Below are 24192 nucleotides of genomic sequence, written 5' to 3'. Positions count from 1 at the left end.
AATGCGGCAAAATCCTTAGAAATAAACCATGACGATGTCAATTTTATTTTTGAAAATCACTACTTCTGTTAAAATGTAGTTTCCTCCGTAGCAAAAACTTAACGAGTCGCCTTTTGAAGGAGTATTAAGTTGGCGAGTCGCAAAAAGTGCAAATAAATTTCGTATCTGTTCGCGGCATCTCTTTCCTTTGTCGCGCCTTTCAAATTGGCAACTTTTGCAAATTGAATCGACTCATTGTGATGGGCCTGGGGGATGTTTGTTTTTTCGATTAAAATGATTTGTCGGCGAGTGCAATGTGGACGTGCGATCGAAACGGAAGTCAATGTGTGCGCGTTTCCCATTTTTCGCACATGTCGCAGATCCATCATGCGCGTTGCCGTCGCCGTCGCAGCCGCTGCCGCGAGGACAAAAAATAAAATGCGCCGAAAAAAGGGTTGCGCTGCAGCTGTCGGCCTTTCATCATTTTAATAAGAGACGAGAGAGAAAGAGACTCTGACTCGACGAGCCCGAGAGCTTATCTCGCGCGCGCGTTAATTGTTTCCAAAATATAAATTTCCAGACGAGAGCAACAAACATCAAAAGCGAATCAAATAAAACAAAGTACACACGCTCGCTGGCAGCTCGAGATTGCAGATAATTCTTTTTTTCATTTTATTCTCTTTGAGCCTAAATTTGGGACTAAATTTTAATTAAAAACTCTCGAATTGAGTGAATTTGGTGATTTGGAGCGATTAAACCGTTTCGGCGTGCGCTCTGATCGACACAAAGATTTTTTCTCTCGAATAGCGGATTATTTGGCATTTGGAAAGGAGCGATTTGCGTGCTCCCGGATTCGTGTGTGTCGGCCGGCTGCATGACTCGGCACTCTTTGACCTCTTTCTCCCGGCTCAGTGTGCAGCTCAGGCCGAGGCAATTAATGATGGTCCGAGCTTGTATTTTCGCACCTCACCTCTACAACGCTCGAACGCGTCCGTCAAACGTTGCTCTCGAGACTTTTGTTCCCACATTCGGTGATTGATTTGGGGAAAATCGGCGCAGAAAGTCGCAGACTCGTCGTCGCCGCCGCCGCCGCCAAGCCGCCAAAGGCGAAGGCAAAAACGCCACTCGCAACTCACCAAGAGACAATCGCGAGCCCGTTTTTCCCAAAAGCTCTCTCGTTTCCTGCCTCTCACACCTTCACACTCGAGACGCAAACCGAAAATCGTGCAGAGCGCTGCGAAAATAACAACTGAAGACAATTCAATTTTTAAATTCAAGTTTTCAGGCTTGAATTTGCTTACCACTCAATTTTCACCAATTTCTAGAGCAAGAAATCAATTTATATTCCATTTTTCCTTTGTAAAAATTTAAAATTTGCGGCCGAGGTGGTCAAAATTTCCTCTTCTCTGCAGATTTTTTCTTTTGGTTTGACATTTTGCTGCCTCAATCTCTCCAAAAATTTCTCTCTGACAATTTTACAAGCCGAAGTCGTGAGCTAATATATAATTAGAAAATGCACTGCATTATTTTAAAATGCGGGTTTTTTGCACTCCTGCAAGTATTGGGTATTTTTTTTTTTAACGAGATGCAATCATTTTGTTATGAGAAAATAGAAATTAAACCAAGGTGGAACTGTCACGAAAATTATTTTAAAACTATTACGTTAAGTCCATTATTTTGCGCTACTGCATACATTTCGAAACCACTTTTTTTTATTAAAAAACAGGTTTAAAAAGACTGAATTTTTAATTCTGTCAACACACTAACAGCTTATTGTTAATAATTTTGTTTTTCCTCTAGAGAAATAAATAAATAATAAATTAAATTGCGCATTTTTTGCTTCAGTGGTCAAAGAATAATTTATTTCCGCAGAATTAAAGACGAAAATTTATGTCTGCAAGGAGCACCAGTTAAAATCTGAATAGGCAAATCAACAATCAAAGCCAAATATGTATAATTAATATTCGCTCGAAAATAGCCAACGTTTTATGGTTGCTATCAAAAATTGTGTGTCTTTCGTCAGCGATAAAAGGAAAATACACATTTTAAAGGAATTCCCACAGAAAATAAAATTGATTTGACCCTTTTTAATTCTTCGGCGTTGGTATTTTTATTGACGCTTTTAATTTTGCGTAAGAATTCCAGTGTCTTGTCCGCGCGCGTTGGTGGCGACAGCTTTCAATTTTTGCAGAATTTTCGCGTTTTGCCGGTCGGCCGGCCGGCGGAAAGGTCGCGAACCCTGACACCTGCGCCGAGAGACCAGTTTGCTGCTGATTGAACAGGTTTGAGTCGTTTTCACGCCAATTCTCATCTTCGTCTGCGTTCGTCTCGGCTATTTTGTTTTCTAAGCGTGCAGTATGGGTTGGGGGTTGAAAAAGCAACCCCCTGCGCTTAATGGCGCGTTGATGGCGGCGACAGACGGCGCTGATGCGAATTTGATCGGACCAGAGTTGGAAAAGATGCTCGGCACAAAGTCACAAAGGAGCTATAGAAGAAAGAATGCGTGCGCCCCTTTGATCCCGCTCGCTCGCTCGCTCGCTTGAGCACTTTTTTCGCTTTTTCTCAAACTCGCAGCCCGCGATCGATCCACCGACCGACCCAAGAATAATCTGTCGTTTATCTAATGCGCGCACCACCAACATATTTTGCCACAATGAGACACCAGCTTGTTTTGAAACTGTTGCCATGCGTGCACTTTCATAATATTTTATTCAAAATTTTCACATCCATTCAAACACTTTCATTTTTCTCTTATTTTAAAAAAAATCGAGTGTTATCAGTGCGGCAAAAATTATTCATAGTAGCTGTTAAAATACCAAAATCATTTTTTTATTCAAATTTTTAAGGGCTAAAAAAGGGGACGTCGAACGGACGGTTTTGAAAAAGTTCAGAAATGACTAAAGGGAGGTTGATCTTATGGCGAGAATGTGGACAATCAGAGAACAATTTTACCAATCGTTTTCCTTTTTCCATGACTTCAAATGACTTTTGTTTATTACAGGCCAAGTTGACATTTTAATTCAAACTGCATTGTTTAGGATAAGTTAATTTGCAATTTTTATAAGAAAGTCTATACAGGACTGAGAAGGAACCGTAAGTTATTTTTGAGAAAATCGACTTGCAAGTTGTTTTAAGTTGGCGAACATTGTCTCCTTGCTAAAAATCGCAGTTTACACATATCGAAGAATACCTGGGAACATTTGGTATTTTTAATTATTGTACTTTAATAGTCGTCGTTCCTTGTTGTGTTAATTTCTGCTACGTCCGTGAGAAAAAAAATTATTGAAATCGGCCACCTGCTCAAGCCATTCAAGCCTTTCTCTGATAAATTAATAAATACTCGTCATTCGTTTCCGCAGTTTAAATCCCAAGAGTTTTATATTGATCAATTTTCGCAGTTAATTCTAATTAAGGCTTGAAGACGGTTTCAAACAGTCATATAGTAATGCTTAGGTGTAGACCAGTTTTATAAAACTGAGATTCCCACAATTGAAATGTAATGGAGCCTAGTAAATAAATAAAATCTCTGTCCCTCCCTCTATAGGCTCTTCTGGTCCGGTTATTTTTTTAATTCCTTCGGACGCATGAACCGACACAATTAAGAGGTCGTTTTTTGCGACTCCATGCACACCACAAAAATGATTTTTGATATTTCCCTTCTACCGCTTAGTTCCGATTTGAATCTTCTTCAGAGCTGCGCAGGAAAAGAACAGAATTAATTTGGTATCCTATCGAAGCACAATTGAATTGCAACTTTGAACTCGTTTCGGAGCCATTTTTTGCGACCTAGGAGAAAAGGATTTTTTTGCCATGCGACGGTTTAAGATTGCAAGTATGGCAAATTCGCTGAACGCACGGGCAGTTGGTGCTCGGCGAGAGCGAGCGAGAGAGAGGGGGCGAAAGGGGTGCTGGCTGCCGGCTGGCGTTTTTTGCCCTCGGTGTGCGGTGGTGCCCATTTTGCAAGTCTCCTCGCGGTGTTGGTGCGCTGCGCGGGGGCGGCGACTCTGCGGGGGTTGTCACCCTGAGCAGGTGGCAAAATGGCGGCGGGCGTTCTCCGGCTGGGGGCGGGGCCGGTGCGCGCGCCGCCCCCCGCCCCCGGCCCCTGCCGCTGCTGCTGCTGGCCGGGCCGGCGAACGCGCGCCGACCGAACGGCGAACGACGCGCCAGTCTCGGTGCTCGCTCGGCCGCCGCCGCAACAGGTCCCTCTCTTTCTCGCTCGCTCTCGCTCTCTCCGCCCGCTCTCTTCGTCTCTCTCTCTCTCTCTCTCCCTGCCGGCCGCTTCCCGGCCCGCTCGGCGGCAGCAGCAGTGTGCAGTGCTCAAGTGCCGGCCGAACCGAACCGAACCAAAGGAACCAAAAGCCAAGGCGTTCGGTCTGTCAGTGCAGCAAAGCGAAGCCGCCGCCTCCGTCGGTGCCGCCGCCGCCGTCGCCGCCGCTGCCGCCGCGAACTCGCTCGAAACGAACGCTCGCACCACACTCACTCACTCACGGCTCCATTCCAGGTAAAAACAACCACCTGCATTTCTACAATCATTTCGTACGTGGCACGATTAATTTTCAATAAAGTGCTAAACTGTTCCGAGCTGCCAAAAAATAGATTGTATTTGCAAACATTTTTTTGCACAAGGTTAATTTCGCGATAAAAAAAATCGGCAGTAAAATAGGGTTAACACCAGAGGAATAACTTAACACCTGAAAAAAAATTCACGGACTTAAATCATATGTACTCTTGCTTAACAATTGGCACAATCTTTGAGAAGGCTCATTGAAGATAATTGCCGGAAGAGTTTTTTTAATTTTTTTTTCAATGTTTACACGATTTGAGGGCTGAGATCTGCAAAATAATTTGACCACACTTTAAATTTGTTGCGATCAAAAATAAATTCGTCTAGAAATAGGCTCTTGAGTCGGCAAAAATTGATTTTAAAACTCGTTAAGTAAAAGGAAACACTCGATGAATATTCAAGAAGTTATCTCTTTTGACTTACCAAAAAACCCGCATAGATTAAAAATGAATTATTTGCGTGGGTAGACAAATAAACAATCGAGACATTCAGAATGCGAGACGAAATAAATGTGTGAAGATTAGTTTGGAGACTGCGGTGCACTCACTCGGTTGGCGAGCTCGTTGAGCCGTGACATGTGAGCACCAGCCTATCTATATCTCTCTTCTTACGAGATCGCATTGTTATCTTTCATATTCTTCAGAAAATAATTAGTCACATAATTTTTGTCTATTTAAAATAAATTATTAGCCGTGTGTCGATAGTTCATTAAAATACAATCACAATATAATTATTAAAAAATCAGATCGTGTTAGATTGTTGATTTAACTTTTGCTCGATTGCGCCTTTTTGAAATAATCCAAATAGGAATTAGAAGACCAAAATCGTGAATTCCAATTATTTTAAATTTTAATTTGTTTCCGAAATCTAATGCCTATCCGCCTGGAGCACAAAACCTTGGTCGATTTGAAGTAAATTAGGCGGTCTAGAGCGATGCTTCTACGGTTGGAAATAGCCAGCTTCCTGAGTTGAGGAAATTTTGTCTCACAAAAATTGTCTCTCCCAGCGAAATGATGCACGCACGGTGCGATTCAAAGAAACGAATAATCAATACGAAAAAAAATCACAATTCTCAGATTTGATATGCGTGTTTAATCTCACTTGGCGCATCGCAGGCAAAAAAAAAAACGATTGAGATGAAAAAAGTAGTAATTAAACGCTTGAGAAGTGTTTACAATTGCGGTGGGCATCAAAGCGTTGGCACAAACGATTAATTCAGTAATAATAGCTCCCTCACTCCCAATCAGAGATAAAAAGCAGCGTTTTTAACAAGTCGGCCTCATAACTCACCGAATCACTCAATCAAATCAAGTGCAACTTAACACATTAGCGCGCTATAATTCAGATCGGACGTGCAGCCCTTTATCTCCATCCAAATAAATTAGCACCTTCCTTTGTTCAACAGTTCATCAAAATTAAACAGAGTTCGAAATTGTTTCAAATTATTTTTATATTAATTAGAGATTCTTGCCCCGTTGCAAGTTTTGAAATGTCAATGTTGATTATCCAAATAGAGTTGAAAATTAATTTTACAGTCAATTTGGCAAGTTTCTCTAACACATATGAAGGGTGGAAATACAAATTCGAGCACTCTGTACCTGATTCACCCACGATTCCAACGAGTATGACACCTGGATACCTGGAAAAAACGTCGTTAAGTAGAATTTCCTTGTAAGTGCATTGCTCACGTAGCCAAAGACAGATAATTGAAATGCGACACTTGAACCACCGAGTGATTTGATATTGCTATACCAAAGAAAAAGAAGCCTATCTGAGCACTTGACACCTGCACACATACACACATTTCATTTACCATTTACTATTTGAGAACGAATTTTTCTTTGCATTTGTCACAGCGCAGATAATAGAACAATAATTATGCACGTTACGTAACAAGGTAACAATTAAGTGCTTCAAACTCTTCTCATTATTTTTGCGATTCAGTCCAGGTTTTCGCTCAATATAAAGATGTGTAATAACTGAGTGCAGTTTGTCATTATCAATTATCTCTGCGTAACCTCTAAGATGCATCTCCTCGTTTGACTTTTTTTGACCCGTAATTCATGCATTTTTCTTTGAACGAGCCCACACTAAAAATTGTCTAATTTTATTTACTTACCATTTGAAACAATTAATTAACAATGATCGAAAATTTGCCAAATTTGAGGAATTTGCCTGGCTTGCCAAAATGTTTTTAATTTTAGCGAAATAAATTTCAATTTTCATATTTTCAGCTGAAAAGGTTGCACTCGGGCTTACGAAACTTACTCTTAAAAATTAATTTTCAATCTTCGTGGATTTCGCTTGAAAATGGTCGAGATTCGATCCCCGGCTTGGATGTTTTTCGGTTTGATGCGAAAGCGTCGAGTGGATGCAGGGTGTATTTTTCGTTTCGGAGTGAGCAATCGCGAGTGCAGAGATGAATTTCCGCGAATCGATAAGCGTGCTGCGTCTCGGGCTGTGTGATAAGCACGGCGTATACAAATTCGCGGAACTGCGCGAATTATCAGGGCACACGTGCAACGCTGCGCAAAGAGAGAGAAAGAGAGAAGATGAATGATGATTATTTTGTGTTGTTGTCTGCAGGGTGATGCGAGCGGCTTAGCCCGGCGGCGTGGCAGCGACATGTACCCTTGGTACCGGGACGCCGGACAACTCGGACAGTTCAACCCGCAGGCCATGCCGGCCGCCATCAAGACCGAGAGCGGCTACAACGACTGCATGCTCGCCCTCGACTACGCCGCCCAGTCAAAGGTCAGTTCAATATTTTTTTCTATTTTGTCTGCAAATAAAATTGGAAAATTTCTAAAAAAAGGGCAGAAATCGAACGACGACACTTGTCTCGGTCTGGCCAAACGAAAACCTGGTCCTAAGAGACCCTTTTAACAAAGTTGGGCTGAATCTTGTCTTGAGTAGGATATTTAGCCCAAGTTAAATTAATTTGGAGTAAAAAAGGTGCCTGTAACATTTTATACTTTTTTCTGAAATTTAAAAAAAAAATGAAGACCCGAGCTAAAAAGGTAGAATATGGGTAAAAGAATAGGCGCTAGATTTTAAATATCATGTGTGACACGGTATTTGATTTAATTTTATTATCTAATCTTAAACAGTAACTGACAATGAGCCCGAAAATGTCACGATGCAATCATAAAAAAGAGCCATGCAAAATTCGACAAATCTAGATTATACCAATTATCTTGAAAAAAAAAAATTGCACAGCTGAGTGAGTCGTACTTGTTTTTGTGCCACGTTTTGAATCCTCTAGGTGCAATCTGTTCAAATGCGACAAAGCCAAGTTTTAATTACGCTACCAACAAAAAATACGAAATATATAATTTTTCTCAATTCTAGTAAACTTTTTGTTCATACAAATTTAGATGGAATTAATTTGGTTTGGTAACGTTTCTTTTATTAAGTTTATTTAATAGAGAAAATAACTCATTCTGGAAGGGGAAAGGAGAATACATTTTCGTAAGTATTTTATGCTGGCCAAATTACCAAAAAATTTATTATAATATCTGTACATTTTTCTGGAAACAAAATTAAATCCGAAACATGCGTTAATCAGCTCAAAAATTAATTCAATAAAACATTAAAAAATTATGGTTCCCAGAAAGGAAGAAACAGGGACCTTAAATGGATTGGAAAGCTCATCTCAATTAAATCCCGTGTTCAATCCCGCAGCAGGTTGTTTTTCCTCTATGGAGCTTCACAACTTGCTAAATCGGTGGAATCTTGAAATTGAAAAACATATTTAAACAGTTGAATAATTTAATGGAAATGAACCACCAAGTAGTTCGTAAAAATATGATCCTGAGCCGAATCAAGAACGTGCACGATTATAAAAGGTTTTGCCAGCCTAATTTTTCGAATCAATAATTTTTATACAAGCTATAAAACCGCGGATGCATGTAACAGAGAGCCGCCATGAAAATAAATATTTATTGCTCGGGTGTCCCATATTTCCAAGTTTTTAAACTTGACGTGAAAATGCTGCGCGGTTATCTCAATTTGTTTTGTTTGCGTAGAGAAATAATAAAAGTGTCGCGCGATTGCAGTTGCAAATTGTGCGTCGTAAAAGCGGCGGCGATTAGTGTCCGGTTTTGGGCCCGGAAAAGGCGCGCGCTGTGCTTGCGCGGTAATTGGCCGCAATTTACTTTTCGGGGCGCAAATGTGTTCATCGCGCGCGCGGTCGTAAAACAATCGGCGCGCACGCAAACCGAATAAACCGCGCCGTCCGTCGGTCCGTTGGTCCGCGGGAATAATAATATCATTAAATACATTTGTGCGCTGTGTGTTCTCTGCGCCTCTTTGCTTTTGATCGAGAGTGGATTTATTTCGGGCCCGGACGCGAAAGTAATTTATCTCGTGCGCATTTCTCACATGTTTTGATTGAAGCGCAAAGAATAGAAAAGAAATAAGGGGCCGCGCGCTCGCGCGCGCTGACTCACTTTGCGCCCTTTTTTTCGCCTGCACACAAAATTCCGCGCTCGCTTAGCGCAGGATTTGCTGCTTTAATTGATCGCGTGCGTCGCGGCCCAGCCCCAATCCGAGAGCAAATCTTAATTAAGGCCGTAATTGCCCGGCCCGGCCCGGCCTGGCCTGGCCGGGCCACTCGCGCGATTGTCCGCGCGCGCGAATTAATTCCGCGCGTATATATCGCGTGATATTATTTCGAAGCGAATTTTGAAAGAAAATAGCAAATCTCTCGTCTGCTTTTCGAGGCAAACACAGACCGAGTGAGGTGAGACCGACAGACGCTCTCTCAATTTTGTTTTCGCAGCCGGCCTGCACTTCTTCCTGCTAAACGCCGCGCAAAACACTCTCAGCGACGAAAGCTGCACGCAATTCTCGAATCGAAAATAAATCTAGTGCTCTGGACCACGAAGAGGTTCGCCGCCACAGCCTCCAAAATAGCTTTGTCCTTTCTCTAACGTTCTTCCGAAATAAGATGCGGATTTCGTAAACGGTCTATTTATTCAGGAAAGGTTACAAAAGCTGGGCGTGTTTCTCAGGGTGTTGAACAACAACTGCTGTCGTTAAAATCCTTAAAATTTCGAATTATAATGAAAATCTTTACCGCGATGTGAAAGATGCTTTGTGAGATGAGGATTTTTTTAAATTGTCCGCGAAAATATTTTTAGCAAATCTTAAAGGCATAATTAACTTTATTTGCCAAGCAAAGGCAAGGGTAATTATGCCAGATCTTCATTTGATGGTCCGGTGAAACGTGCGACTGTCACAGGAATCGACTTTGAACTCCGAGTGCCCGGCGCACAGCTTTTGTCCTCTTGAAGCGACTATTTTCCGAGCCTGATTGTGAGAATGTCCGGCCGGCAAGAGTGAATTTGAAGCGGAGCGAATGATTTATTTACTCAGATTGTGTGTGTCTAGTTGAATGAAGATTTTATTTGAGTGGCTGCGCGGTCGTGGTCGCGGTGCATGCCGGCCGAGTGGCTGAATTAAATTTACTGCCGTGTTTGTTTGATTAACAATTGATATAGTATATACACATATATATTCGGGTTCGAGGAATCGCCCGGTGCTGGTGCGCCGTCAAACGAGCTCGCGTTGTGACGAAAGCGAAATTTGAATGCTAATTAATTCGCGGCGTCTCGTTACAAAAGCAGCCGCTCGATTCGCTCTCTTGGCGACGCGACCGAAATAATAAACGAGTGTCGCGTTTTTGTCGCGCCGCATTAGCAGTAATCGAGCGTACCAAAGCCGCTTTTCCAGGTATCCCGGCCGCCATTTTGTCTCCGGCTGCGCGCGCGATCAATCGTCGTGTCCCCTGGACTGGCCTGGCCTTTGCCGACGCGACCAAATCACAATTCGCCAAAGCCGCGACACGACGAACGGCAAACAAATTTATATATTATATACCATCCGTCGAAAAGAACAATAATTGGCATTCGATCTGCGTCTCCGATCGGCAAAAAAGATCGAGTCTGCACGCGTGACTTATGGCCGTTCCGCTCGCCGAGTTCCATAATTCAATTACGTGACGACCCTGAATTCCGCCATCGCTCGCTGCTGTCTATCTTTTCGCGTCCAGCCTTCCCTCCTGCCTTCTGAGCATGCGCACGGAGACCGTTCTGCGCATGTGCTAAAAGCTACCGCGCAGGCTTGGGTTTAATGGGCATGCGCAGTACGTCCGGAAGCACGATACACATGCGCATCAACGAGACGTAACGAACACATCTATATTTTTATCTCTGGACACCAACTGCGCATGTTTAGGCCGATGCGGTAGCTTCTGCGCAGGCTCGGAAGGCCCCGAGCATGCGCAGAAGCTATACTGGAGAGTCGGGAATACGCGCAGAGCCGTTTCACCGAGTTCACGGACTGATTAATGCCTTTTTTCAGCAATGCCGACGCATGCGCAGTGAACGCATCGCGGATGGGGGCCTTGTGGAAGGTCACGGGACGACGGGGGTATTTTTTTACCGGGCCGGTGTGCCGGCCTGGGGGAAACTAGCGAGGCGGAATTAATTCTGCGGCTTTGCGCGCAAAAAGCGCGGCCGCGGCTCCCGTGCGGTTTGGGCCAGCCGTCGGATTGGCTTATTACCCGCACGCAGTGACTCACCTTTCAATATTGAATTCTGCGGTTCAAACTGGCTCTCGCTCGCTATCTCGGCCGAATTCGCGCTAATCTCGAGCCAGCCTGCGAGTCGTCGTCGGATCGCAATTGCGCGAAAAATAGCTGAAAAATAGTCGGGCCGCACGGGAAAGAAGAAACAAAGTCGTCTCGATTAATGCGTGTGCAGACGCGTCGAGATAAGCGGCGCATCCATCAAAGTGTCTGCGCGGCGCGGTCGTTGCGCCCCTGCGCCCGCGATTGAAAAATCGCCCCTCGGCCGACAGAGGCCAAGTGTCACACAGCTCCATTCACTCGCCTCTTTCTTCCTTTCGCCAAACGCAAAAGCCGAATCAATCATTCGCCGCCGCCGCCGCCGCGTGCGTCTTCATTTTCCCCGATTCCCATGCAGCAGCGTCGCCTTCGTTTCCACCCTTCATTGCTTCCTCTTTGCCCTTTCCTTTCTTTCATTGCGTCAAAATTAATTATTGGGTTGGATTCGATAATTTCTGTTAAGCTTAGTTTTCGTGGAAACAAATAATCAATCCCCAAGCAATATTTTGCTTTGTGCTGGCATGAATTCTAAGAAGAAAATTCTATATCAATTCTGGGACAGGTACTTGACTAAAATTTACCATTACGAAGGCGAAATATTAAACTATTTCAATTTTCTCGTCTTTACTTTTCCTACAATAATTGAAAGGTAGCAAATTTTGTGCTATTTCTGGTGGCGAGGAGAACGGGTTTGGCGGCGGCGGCGGCGCTTTGTTTTGTGCGTTATCTGCGCATTTTGTCGCCTTTCTCGCACATTTGCATTTTTCTCTCCTTGCCGAGGCGGCGGCGGCGGCGGCGGCTGTGAAAAAGCGGCTTTTTGTCGTCTCTAAATTTAAAAAGGAGCGAGAGTAAATCACGGATGCCTGGCCGCTTTTTTCGTAATTAAAAGATCAAATAAATCGCGGGGCAATTGTGGCCGCGCTCTCGCGGATTCCGAGCGGCGCTCGCGCCAAGTAAAAAGGCACTTTTCGCCGCCGATTTATCTATCGCGCTCTGCATTCCCTGCGCCGCGAATTCCTCCCGAATTTTCCCCAGCCGCACGCCACGCACACACAGACACACGGACACACGGAGAGACGGAGAGAGAGAGAGAGAGAGAAAGAAAAAGCGCGAAACGTGCGCAACCCTCGCGACACGCGCCCCTCGGAGGCTGCATAACCAGCCGGGGGTTGAAATGCACGCACTCGTGTACGCACGTGGAATGCCACCGCATTTTTCTCTCGATTCAATGATTTAGAATGAAACCTGGGTTTTAATTTGTTAATCTAACAACACAGGAGAACAGATTTTCTCACAAAATACCAAAATAATGCTAAAAATATATGCGACTTTTCAAAATCTAATTTTTTAAGTTAATTCTCCCTTAAAAAAATATGCATTTATCGATTATCTCAAAAATTGACTTGTCAGGGATGAAAAAAGTGACAAAGGGCTCTACTTCTGGCATACATAACATAATTAAGACGTGGCAATGATCAAAATCACGAATTTCCCCCAAAAACTGTTTCGACGTGGCTCTATTTGTTTTGCTCGTAGCGAGATGCAAAAATTGTTTGTCGCTTGCGAAGGAAATGCTCACTTTTTGTGCGCACCGTGCTATTTGTTTACAAGTTTTCTCATAAATAACCCCGAGCGTGTTCTCCCTTTGTAAGTGCGACACTTTTTTCAACTCAAAATCATGAAATAATTAAACGTCAAAATTGCCAATTAATATTTTTCTCTCAATTTTAATTTTTTTCGTTTCATTTAGTCACGCACGTTTTCCCACAATCTGGTCGCCTATTGTTGCAAACATAAACATATTTACGTCAGCGCCAATGACAGTTAAAAAAAATTCAATTATTGATGCTGCGTGGAAAATCGAGGAAGGAAAGCTGTCGAGTGGAGCGAGGAGAACCAAAAAGCGACGGCGGCGGCGGAGCGGTCGGTGGCGGCGTCTGGCGGCGCCCGGCGAAGCTCGCCTCTTGGCACTTGGCACAAACGCGGCTTTAAATCAGTTTCAATTTCGCCGCTGCCACACTCGCATTTCTCGCGTTTCCAACAAAAATAATCCCTCCAGACTGTGTCAGCTCGCCTCGCCGGCCTCGTCGTCTGATCTCCCCCAATAAATACTCACGCAGCTTTTTTCCCGACAAATTTATTTCACTGCGAACTTGTCATTTTATTTCGCCCCAAGTTGTAAAAAACCAATCGCTAATTTGCTTTGAAAGTTTATCAAACTAAAAAGGCTGAATTAATTTAGGATTTTAATTTTTCCTGAACGAAATATATTTGATTTTGATATTTTTCTATTTTTAATCTTTGAAAACATAAATATACAACTCAGTCGGAGATTTATGTGCCAAACGCTCGAACGAAACGAGCAATTTGCGCTTTGAAATTGAAGCTCCTTTGATGCAAAGGGCCAGTGACTGCGCCCGCAGATAAACGCAGAGTTGAGTTGTCGCGATTTTCGGCCTCTATTTTTATTTTTGCACACGCAGAGAAGAGCAGAGAGAAAGAAAGTTAGCGAGTGCACGCCGGTCGCGCAGCATTAATAACGGACGCGCGAAAGAGAGAATGTATGTCTTTTGGAGAGAACCAACGGTGGCCAGAGAGAATAAGAGAGAGAAGAGATTATATAGAAAAGTCGCATAGCGCGCGCGACACTTTTGCTATTTATATGCGCGCGCGCGCGCGGCGCAGATAATCTCGGGCGCGTCTGCGAATGCGAATTCATTTTTTGCACAGCCGACTCCGCGCGGCGCCGAGTTGAAAAAGGCGAGCGAAAAAATTATTGTGTTTATTTTGCGATTAATCAGCCAGCAGTTCGAATGCGCCGACTAATGCTGCGCGCGGCGGCCAATCTCGTTCAATTATCAATTAATTTGCCTCGCCAATGATTGATTGAGCCAATTGCAATTTGCACTATCTTTTTAATTTATCCTTTCTCGTATTCTTTCTCCACTGCCCGCCTGCGTCTAATTGATTTTTTTAATTTCATTCGCACTCTAAAATATGCGAGGCAAAGCTTTAATTTCGATTAATGCAAAATGTTCCAGTCAAAGCCACACGTTTTTGCAAGTACTCATCGCCAGCGACGAAAACGTGGTCAATGCGTGCAAAACGTCGAGAAAATTGGCAAATTGTCGCAATTTTCAAAACTATTTAAGCTCGATTACAAAAGATTTGCAATTTATTCGGAAAAAGACAGCTAAAAATGAAAATTTAATTATGATTTTTGAAAAGCGTAATTTACAGAGCTCTTGGAGACTTGAGTTTTTTTTTTAATTTAGTGAAGTTAGCCGCAATTAATTTTTTAGGTAAGGAAAGTCAAAATAGGGGCCTATAACTACTCCAGAAATTGTAGAAAATTTGTGTTCTCGTTATGTGAATGTATTAAAGTATCTCATTCAAACAATGGTCATCAGTTAAAAGGGAAAATTGGACAGGCAGGAACTGGAAAAACGCGTGAAACGAAAAAAATGACACTGTCATATCGTGTCGCAGAAATCGTGTTTGCATAAAATGGCAAATTTTAAAATTGCAGCGAAGAAGAGCGAGACGCCTCTTTTAAAATGCTGAGAAAAATCCGAATCATTTCCGGGAGAAATGGAGAGCATGTATTTTATCAGTGAGAAGTGTCTGCCCTCTGGCCACAGCCTGTTTTAAACAGCGAAATTTAATAATGAATCGTTTTGTGTTGCGATAGCGACTCGAATAAGACGCGTCCCGAGAGCAATGTGGGGCTATTTCGGTCTGTTGGGCGACCTTTGGCCGAGCAACGCGCGTTCAACGAGTGATTTCAGGTCCAAGGTCGGCTGCGGCAGCGTATTCAGCGTCTCCACCGAGACCGAAACGCTTTTTTCCTGCTTTCATTCAAATTTTGGGCGAATGCCACGCCGCTCGCCGCTTTCATTCACCGAAATCGCCGCTAATTCGGTTCTTCTTCCCCCGCTCGCGGCGTGTTCGGTGGCGTCGGAAAAGCAGAAACGATTCTCTTTTACTTGTGTTTCCAGCTTTCCAGAAGAGTCGTAAAGCGTGTCAGGGGTCGACACCCTTTATTTTTATGGCTTAATTGTGCGTGGAGCGCTGGCAGTAAAACCCTCGAAAAGCGAAACAAACTTTCCGAAACACCTATAAAACGCGCGCGTCGTCGACAAAAGAGGTCGCGGCGCCGCTTCCTGCTTCTTTCTTTCCTTTTGTCCGTCCGTCCGACCACCCGTCCACCCGTCAAATGCAACGGGACTGTTTGTCTTCACGCTCCACCTTGCCTTTAATTTTTTCAATCATATTTTCAACAAAATATGACTGTTATTGTCGAACAAGATTTTTTTCGGGACACCAATGGACCATTTTTTGTTCTGCTTGGCTTCAGAAAGAGCACTTTTTGTCCTCCAAAACTAATAAAAATGTAACAAAAATAAATTAGGGCTTGGAAACGAAACAGTTGTGGTAGAAAGAGACAACCTTCCACACATAAATAAAAAATAAATAAAATTTGAGATAATATTCCCAAGCAAAATGCAATTGTTTAACTGAAATATATTTTTAAATAAATTGCTTGATGATTAATGAAAAATGAAGCTGTATAAATTTCCTTCCTGCTGGATGTTCGAATACGAAACGAATTTCGGTGTCGGCCGGGGGCTGGTGGTTTTGCACGTGCTGAGCCAGCAGCCGGAATAAACGGAAAATCTGAGTGTTGTGTGTGCGAGTGAGGCGAGAGCGGGACGGGACTCGCGTGTGCTGCCGGTCTGGATTTTCGGGCGCCAGGTCCGCCCTGAGAGTGGTGTCGCGTGACTGCACGCAAGCAAAGCAACCTGGCCCTGGCTCGCCTCTACCCTGACTCTCGGGCGCGCAGTTTAATCGATTACGTGCGCGCGGATCGCGTTTCTGGCCGCTCGCTCGCTCTTTCGCTCAACGACGAGCCAAATGCCCAGGCCAACTACCAAATTAATTTTCGCACTCTACAGAAATAAATTGAAGCCGCGCGCGAGTAGGAATAAAATAAAAAATAAAAAAAAAAAACGCCAGCACGGACTTCTTCATCTCGCTCTCGGGCCGAATAAAAAATAAAATAAGCAACGAACGCACGCCACCGCAAAGCTCAGGCACATGAGGCAGGAAATGAATCAGATCTCGGCTGGCCGAAATTATTGTCTAGCTCCGCCGGCGATGCCGCACACACACACACACACACACACACACCACCGATCAATCCTGACTGACAAATTCTATAATTTTATCTAGCCAATGCCTCACGGTCGCGAGTTATTTCTTTGACTCCTAAATTTACTTAGGCCAAGAAAAAGGGATTGACTTACAATTAGAAGATCTTTTGGATGAAAATTGACTGCCAACTAAATTCGCATCTGATTATAATTGGATTTCGATTCTCAGGGCAGGTTGACGCATTGCTGCTTTTTTTTAAATTTTGGAGAGTGCAGCAAGACCAGCCAAAAAGTGAAATAAAGGGGTAAAAAGCCTTGATCACAATGATGCACCATATTATCCTAATAATTACTAATCAATATTTTAGACCATTTAATAATCATTTGAATTATTATTTATTTTACTTTAACCTTATTTCTCCTTTGGATTTTAATAAATGAAACAATTTTATTTTAGAATTTAAAAAGGAGCTCGGTTAAAATTCGTTGTTTAAAAAAAGAAACTTGGGAATTAGAGGAAACCTCTGTTCCTTCTATTTTGAATAGGCAAGTGGCGCTTGAGTGGGCTGGGTCCCTGCGTGCGGCCATTCAATCCGTTCGCGGTGTTATTCGCACTCGTAATTTAGCATTCGTGCTAGTGCCCGCTCCGAGGACAGGGATAAAAAACAGAAAAAAAATAGTAGTCTGTTTCAAAATGTGACGTCTACTTTGGGGAAAAACTTGATTTCGCCACAGCTCTCTCGCAGAAAAATTTAAAATGCTTTTAAACGATCTCTCAGCTCATTTAGATGCACATTTTTCTCTTAGAAATAATTTTTTTTCGGGCGTGAAGGCAAGGCAGGAATCAAAATTTGGTTTGGACGTTCGTCGTGCAAATTTCACGTAAGCCGGGAGTTGGGAAATAGTTTGGTGACACGTTTCCGGGAGTCGTGCGGTCGAGGCGGCGGCTGATGGCCGGCTCCCGGTCGCCCGCCCTGCCGCGGACCCTGACGCTGCAGTGCGCTCCGATGCCGCGACAGGAACACGCCCAGGACCTGACAGTCGCCAAAAAAATTCAGCTCGCGCCAAAGGTTCGACATCTCAAGTTTTTTTTACTCTACTTTCTTTCCAAATTCCCGCTTTCCGGTCGGCACAGAGCGGACCACGTTTTTTCCCTTTTAATTTTTTTTTTTTCAAATTGCGCCTTCAAGATCCCTTCGTTCCGAAATCCATTCGCGCAGCTTTGAATTATTTTGTCTCACGATTTTGGCCGAGATTTTGGCGAAATTGTGCAGTTTGCGTTGTGTTGCTGGGTGTGGAAAAATCTGGGCTTGGCAAGCGAGCGGCGAATTTCAAAACATCCGAAATCTAGTTTTCGCATGAATGGAAAAGTTGGATGTGAATGAACGCTCGCGGCGAAAAAGGATGTGAATCGAGGCCGCGGGCCAACTCGACAGAAAAACGGGGAAAAAGCCCGCGTTGAAATCGCTGCTGGATGCGCCTTTTTCCGACCCGAAATCCAAAATAATGCATCTCTGCGCGACCGCAATATAGTTTTGCGAGGCCAAGAAACAAGAAACCGGTTCGATTGATTGGTTAATTAGCAGCTGCTTTGCGCCTCAGCTGCGTCGTGTCGCGCGCAACGGAAATATACAATATTTGCAAGTTTAATCGGCTCATTTGCCTAATTCCGCGGCTCGCAAATTGAAAACTCATTTGCTAATGGCCGTGCGGCCGCAGTTTTATAATGTCTATGTACGTATGTAGACCGCGCTCACTGTTTTAACATGCACGCTCTAGAAACATCTGACGCGCGCGCAAATGCCAAATGACAACACAAAGCCAACAAATTAAATAAAGCAGACCGAGTCAAATATTCAAATTATTCGCTTTTAGGTGAAAACTATTTTGGTGCTATTAATTACAACTGCTGGTAGAAGTTCAAGTTCAAATTAATTTTCGGGCGGTATCATGAATGATTGCTCCGCATTTGATCGTTTTTTCTAACCAAAAATTGGCCTCCCTGCAATTCTTGTATCTTTGAGGGCGTTTGACATATTTTTCAATTTTTTAAAACAGCCAGCATAGATGAAATGCGTTTCAAAACTTTACGTTGGTATTGCGACAGGTCGTACACAGATTTTCCGCCATATTTGACGAGCGTCCAATGATTTTCAGAGTCACAAACTTAATTAGTCGCTCATCAAAAATTTATAAAATCTCTCTCACGATTCGCAAATAATACAAATTAGAACGAAAATGCATTTTTTTATTTTTTTCAAAACAAGTTAATTCAAAAATGAAAGAAGAGACGTTATAAACTGCAATCAACTTAATTTGGCCAAAGACGATGGACGATAATGTCCTGAAAAAAGCCCTTTTTAAACAGATATTTGAAAGATGCAAAAACTATGGCACGACAGTCATGTCGAGTTCATCAAAAGATTTTTGGAGTGTTGGTTAATGGACCATTTTTTCTTATAAGCTCATCGTTTCACATGAAAGCCAACAACTTGTTAAAGTCAATTAAAAAAAAAAAAAAAAAAGGAAAAAATCTTCTAAATACCAGCTTGATCCTTTTATTTTCAGACAGAGCTGATTTTTTTGTGAATTTTGAGAACAGAAATAGGGAGCAGATTTGCAATCTCTTGAATTATTGTAAACAAACGTCGTCTGAAATGATTAGCTTTTGAAATTTTATTTTCGCGAGATTTCGTTCGTTCCCCAATCTTTTTTTTAAATATTTTGAAGTACGAACTTGGCAGTGAATTTGAGTCGATCGATCGCTCATTCTGCGTCCAATGCACTTTTGGGTTTGTTTTGCCGGAAACGAGATTTGAGGCCAAAATACTGGCCCAAAATTTCAGCCAATCCTCAATTCACGCGTAGAACGGAGCCGCGATTTTTTTAATTAATATTAAAATCACACTGAAGCGCTGAATGGAAAGCTGTGTTTGGAATTAATTTAATTTGGTCTGGGGGCGGCGCAGATTTAGTTTGATATTCGGTGGCACCTGCACCCGTGATGTTTGTTTTGCCACCGCGCATATGTAATTACTCCGTCGTTAATGAATACATATTTTTTTGTTGTTGTTTCGCCTTGCGTTTGTCGTCGGGTGCAAATGGAAAAAAGGGTTTTGCAAGCGCTTTGCCCGCGGCCTCGTCAAATTGCTTTCACCGTGAAAGTGCGCTCGCGCACGCATTAGCAAACAACGAATTAAGATTGACATCTTCAATGAAACTGATTGATCGCCAAAGACTTGACGCGCGCGAGAAAAGAAATTGTCGGCTGGCTACTCGGATCGGCAACTCGGCTCGCAGGTCGCGCAATTAAATTCGTATTAAGGTCGCTCCAGGTTCCGTTTCCTCGCCGCGCCGAAATTCAAACCGGTTTCGCCCCTTCTAAATTTTTAATTCTTTCCTCATCCTCGCCGCAGCACACTGCATGCGCTCTCTCAACAAATCGGTTCTTCGCATAATGCGACAACGGGCAGGGATAAATGGTAAAAAATAACCAAATGATTTTTATTAATCTATGTGCGAATTCAAATTAATCCATGGAAAAATACGCCACACTCCAAAGTCTTTTTCTTTTAATTTTTGCCTTTTAGCCTATTTTTTTTTGTTTTTCTCTGAAATGTTAATGTGGAAGTGAAAAAATAGGGCAAACAGTTGTAAATGATTAATTTTCTCTTGGGGTTAGAGCCGTTGAATGGAGCGAGCGTGTTGTTCTGGATGGGCTGCAGTGGTTCGGCGCGGTCGCGGCCGGCCAGCGTGTGCACCTGTTCGCCGCTTGGCTGCGGGCCAAAGGCTCAAATCTCGTTCTCTCTCTCTCTCTCTCTCTCTCTCTCTTTCTCTCTCTCGCGGCTCTCGCGCGCGGTCCAGCGCCGGGCAATAATAATCCGCCGCTTCATATATTATTACATCGCATTACCGTTAATGCGCCGACTTTCGTTCGCGATTTGCGACTTTGGCGCCGCGGCAAAAATTCACAAAACCAAAACTCAGCCTCTCGAAATAGCTCCCGCCGCAGACAAATGGCACAATTTCGCGTGCAAAATTCAAACAATTATTATTATTTTTTGTTAACTCTCATGTAAAAATCAACTAAAAATTAAAAAAATAATAAACGTCACAAATCAGGCTGGTAGCTGCATGGTATTGACCTGTAGGATATTAAAAATAATTATGTATACATATACCAGTGCAAATAACTTATCTTTGCCCTAATTTACATCATCGTAGAAAATTAATTAATTTTAAAAGTTGTCCCGAGATGAAAATTAAGGAGGAAGCGTTTTGAAACAAAAATGTGCTTGTTGGTGCTGCGCTGGGTGAGTTGAGATTTCGCTTGGGCCGGCGGATTTGAAATAATTAAAAGCGGTTGGCGTTAAAAGAGATGACTTTGAGCTTTTGCAGCTCAATCAAATTCGCATCGGCCTTTTCAATTACGCTGCGCGCTCGCGTCTGTTTGTCTGTCTGTCGCGACTGACTCGGCGCTTTTGCAATTTTATTGCGTAATCTGCCCGCTCGCTCGTTCGCTTGCTCGCTCGAGAGTGTTTGACTTGCGCGCGCCTCTTGCGACAGTCCGGCCCTGCATGTGTCGTGTGTGAGTGTGTGTGCGAGCGGAAAAGTGCACCACCATTTCCATCAGCTCGCGAAAATAAATAAAAGCGAGCCCCAGCGCGCCAGCCGTCCGCAAGGCAAACACTCGCCAATCGACTTATTTGTTTAAATATTTTTTTAATTAGTTAAAATTTGAGCAAAATTAAAGATTGGTTTTTGCTGATTAATTACTGTTTAGTAAAAACTATTTGGGTTCGATTGGGGTGAAATTGTGCGACGATTAATGAGCAAACAGGGAAACAGGGAAAGGGGTAATTAGCTGCAGTCAAAGCTGTTTGCCGAGCACTAATTGCCTGCCTAATTAATCGAGTTATTAAACTAAATAGCCGATCAATTAGCGGCCCCTATTTTCCAGCCCCGCGCGGCTCAATTTGGCGATTCTTTGGCCAAGTCGGTGCGCGCGCGGATTAAATTATCGGCTCTTTGACGGACGGGCCTTTGTTGGCCAAAGTTTGACGCGAGCGAGCGGCAAATTGAGCCGCGGCCAACTTTCGGTCCTAATTAATCGAGGCAACTCTTCGCCTCCGAAAATGCGATCAACCAATTTTCCCTCCCCGAAAGCATCCGCATCCGCACCGAATAACCATTTATCACGACGCAGACTTGCATCTTTCCAATCTGTTTAGTTATATAGTTGCCTCTCCCCGAGACTCTTTAGGGGTTGAATGAGATTTGTTCAGAAATGAAATTGACACACTTCATTCGGAACGTTTCTTTTTTGTAATTCTAATTTATTCATTGAAGTTTGACAGGTCTCAAACTCATCTCAGGGTACTTGTGCAGAGTCCTGAAATATTTTAGCCTCTTGATTTGCATCTATTAGGGGTTGGTTTATCACGGGAGCATGTCAAAATTTTATTATTTGAAATTTCCGTGTCTTTTCTAAGGGGTTGTAAACCCCCAGGGTGTTGGAAAACAGCCCTGAATTCGAATTTATTTGGAGAATTGGTTTTTAAATGGCCAAATACCTTGAACGGGGATAAAAAAAATAATTAATAGGTTTTATTTCTGAATAATTCCCGTTTTTGAATTTTTGTTTAGTAAAATTTGACTGCTCTCAAACTTCAGCACATTTCAGGGTACTTTTGCTTTTGACCCTGAGCTTTCAATTCAGTCAAGGTCAGCAGGGGTTGAAAAATTGTTAATTTTTAAATTGGAATCCATTTTGAATCAACCTGTCCTCCATGAGGTTTCAATTTTTCTTTTGCTCCTCCACGTGACTCTGTAAAAATCTAGAAAGCTCAGAGAGATTTATTGGGGTTGATTAATTAGCCGTGCGAAATGCTAATTTAGTTTAATTGGACCGACAAATCTTCTTCGTTAAAATTCTAGAAGAGCAATTTACTTTCCCAAAATTATTCCTGTTGACAAGGGAAAAAAGGGATGCATTTCGAGTTTATTCAAATTGGAGTGAAATGTAGGTAAAGAGAGTTTGTCGAATTAATTGGTTCGCTCGTTGCCGCCTGTTGCTGCGGCGAGGCGAGCCGAGGCGGTCGGGCGGCTGGCTGTCTGTTCGGGGGCGGCGGGGGGTGGGTTGGGGCGGGAGGGGTGGCGGCGGCGTGCGGCGGGCCAGTCTGCTGGCAGGCGCAGCCGGGACCGGAGCAGCGAGCGAGCGGTCGAGCCGAGGAGCGGAGCCGCGGCGATGCGCGAAATCGGCGTGTTGGCGCGCCAGACCTGCTTGGCGGTGAGTCGCCGGCCCCCGAGGCCGCCCCCGGGCCCCCGCGACCGCGGCACTGACCTCGCCCAAACCGCCATTCATGTGGCGCGGCGGCGTTAAATCCGTCCGAGTGCCGCCGCCGCCGCCGCCGCTGCTTTAATTGTTTGTTTGTTTTGTGTTGTGGTGCGCGCGCGACCGCCGCCGATTGAAACATTTTAAGCGGCTGTCTCAATATTTGCGGCAATTGCGACGTGATTTATAAAAAACTCGGCCGTGTTTTTCGGCCGCCGAAGCCGAAATAGACCTTGGCACGCGATTCAGGCCGGCAAGCAGCCCGAGCCGTCGCCGCTTTGCACTCAAACTTTGTTCCGACACGCCACTCGCCTCTCTCTCGCTCTCCCGCTCTCTCTCTGTACGCTCGCACCCGCGAAAATAATCAGAAAAAAACACAACTTTTCCGACGCACCGCTAAAAACAACCAAATCGACCTCCCAAGATTTGATCGAGTTTTTTTTATCAAGCTTCCGAATTTTATTGTTTGCCGATTGATAAATGGTTCACACGAATTTTTTAAGCCTGACCGAACCGGGAAAGTCAGGGTAGAAGTGTTTTCGGACTGATTGGGGCAGAAAAAGAAAATAAAAATTCGCATTATTCAAAATTTGTATTTTTTTTCTTGGCGAGACAATAGGTTAAAACTTCATGTGCCTTTTTTCAGGGTGCAAAATCACCGGCTTGTAAACTTACAATGACCTGATTACTTTGGGGGTTGATTTCTTATAGGGAAGAAAAACACCTTATTGTCGATATCTCGCTTTAAAATGCAATTTTAAAGTTTTAAAATCAAGATTAAAATAATCATGTTTCAAACAAACCATTCATGAATCTACAAATTTTAATTCAAGTTAAAATAAATAAAACAATTTGCATGACGATTTTGCTTGGCAATTCGGTGTTGCTTCGTTTGCTGGCGGTCTGTCTGGCCGGCGCATGTTGTTGTTTGTCGGGGGTTGCGTCTCGTGTCTCGCGGGGTGGTCGGGGGGTGCACGACGCATCGATTTTTTCCTCGGCGCGGCGCGGCTGTGTGTCGGTGTCGACGGCGGCGGCGGCGGCAGCGGCGGCGGCGTGACTCGTGCTCCCGATTCCGCCCCTCGTCTGCCGCCCCCCGTCCCGTGATAACCTTATCAGCAGCCAGGGTTGACGGTTGACAGCACGCTGGCAACCCTGCCGCCCTCTTGAGACGCCTCTTGTCCGCCCCTTTGATCTTCCCGCGGTGCACCCTCGGCCAAATTGCACAACGCGACGCCGGTTACCACGCAAAATTGATTTCAGATATTAATTTTTTCGAATTGTACAAGGGATGGCACCTTTTTTAACGGGTTTTTGCGTTTTTGCGGGGTTGATTATTTGTGTGATCGGATCGGCGGCAAATTGAGTGGCGCGGCGTGTGCGGTGTGCGGATTAAAGCTTGTTGGAGTGGTCGGGCCGGGCGGGCGGCGGAGCAAAGGGTTAATTGGGTCGTGTTTACTTTTAGCGCTGACTCACGCGCCACAGCCAGCGAGCAGTGAGCGCGTGGCTGTGCGCGAATTTTGTCCCGAAAAGC

General features: G+C 43.9%; 1 protein-coding gene across 6 annotated transcripts in view; it reads left to right on the top strand.

The window, feature by feature from the left end:
* LOC135944253 (zinc finger protein rotund-like) overlaps positions 1-24192 on the top strand; it is a 105920-nt gene that overhangs the window by 6130 nt on the left and 75598 nt on the right. For 2 of the 6 annotated variants that reach the window (XR_010575297.1, XM_065491078.1), the window contains exons 1-2: positions 4201-4480; positions 7130-7297. Coding sequence is in view for 5 of the 6 variants with exons in the window: in XM_065491078.1 (XP_065347150.1) it covers positions 7169-7297 (129 nt within the window). In the remaining variant the exon portion in view is untranslated. Of the gene's footprint in view, positions 1-4195; positions 4481-7129; positions 7298-22510; positions 22617-24192 lie in introns of those variants that run through there. The other 4 variants (XM_065491105.1, XM_065491096.1, XM_065491091.1 and 1 more) reach the window with 4 other exon arrangements.

Source organism: Cloeon dipterum, chromosome 1, assembly GCF_949628265.1.
Source record: "Cloeon dipterum chromosome 1, ieCloDipt1.1, whole genome shotgun sequence".
Classification (NCBI taxonomy): Eukaryota; Metazoa; Arthropoda; class Insecta; order Ephemeroptera; family Baetidae; genus Cloeon; species Cloeon dipterum.
Note: the sequence above shows the minus strand (reverse complement) of the source record. Positions and strands in the feature narration are given on the sequence as shown.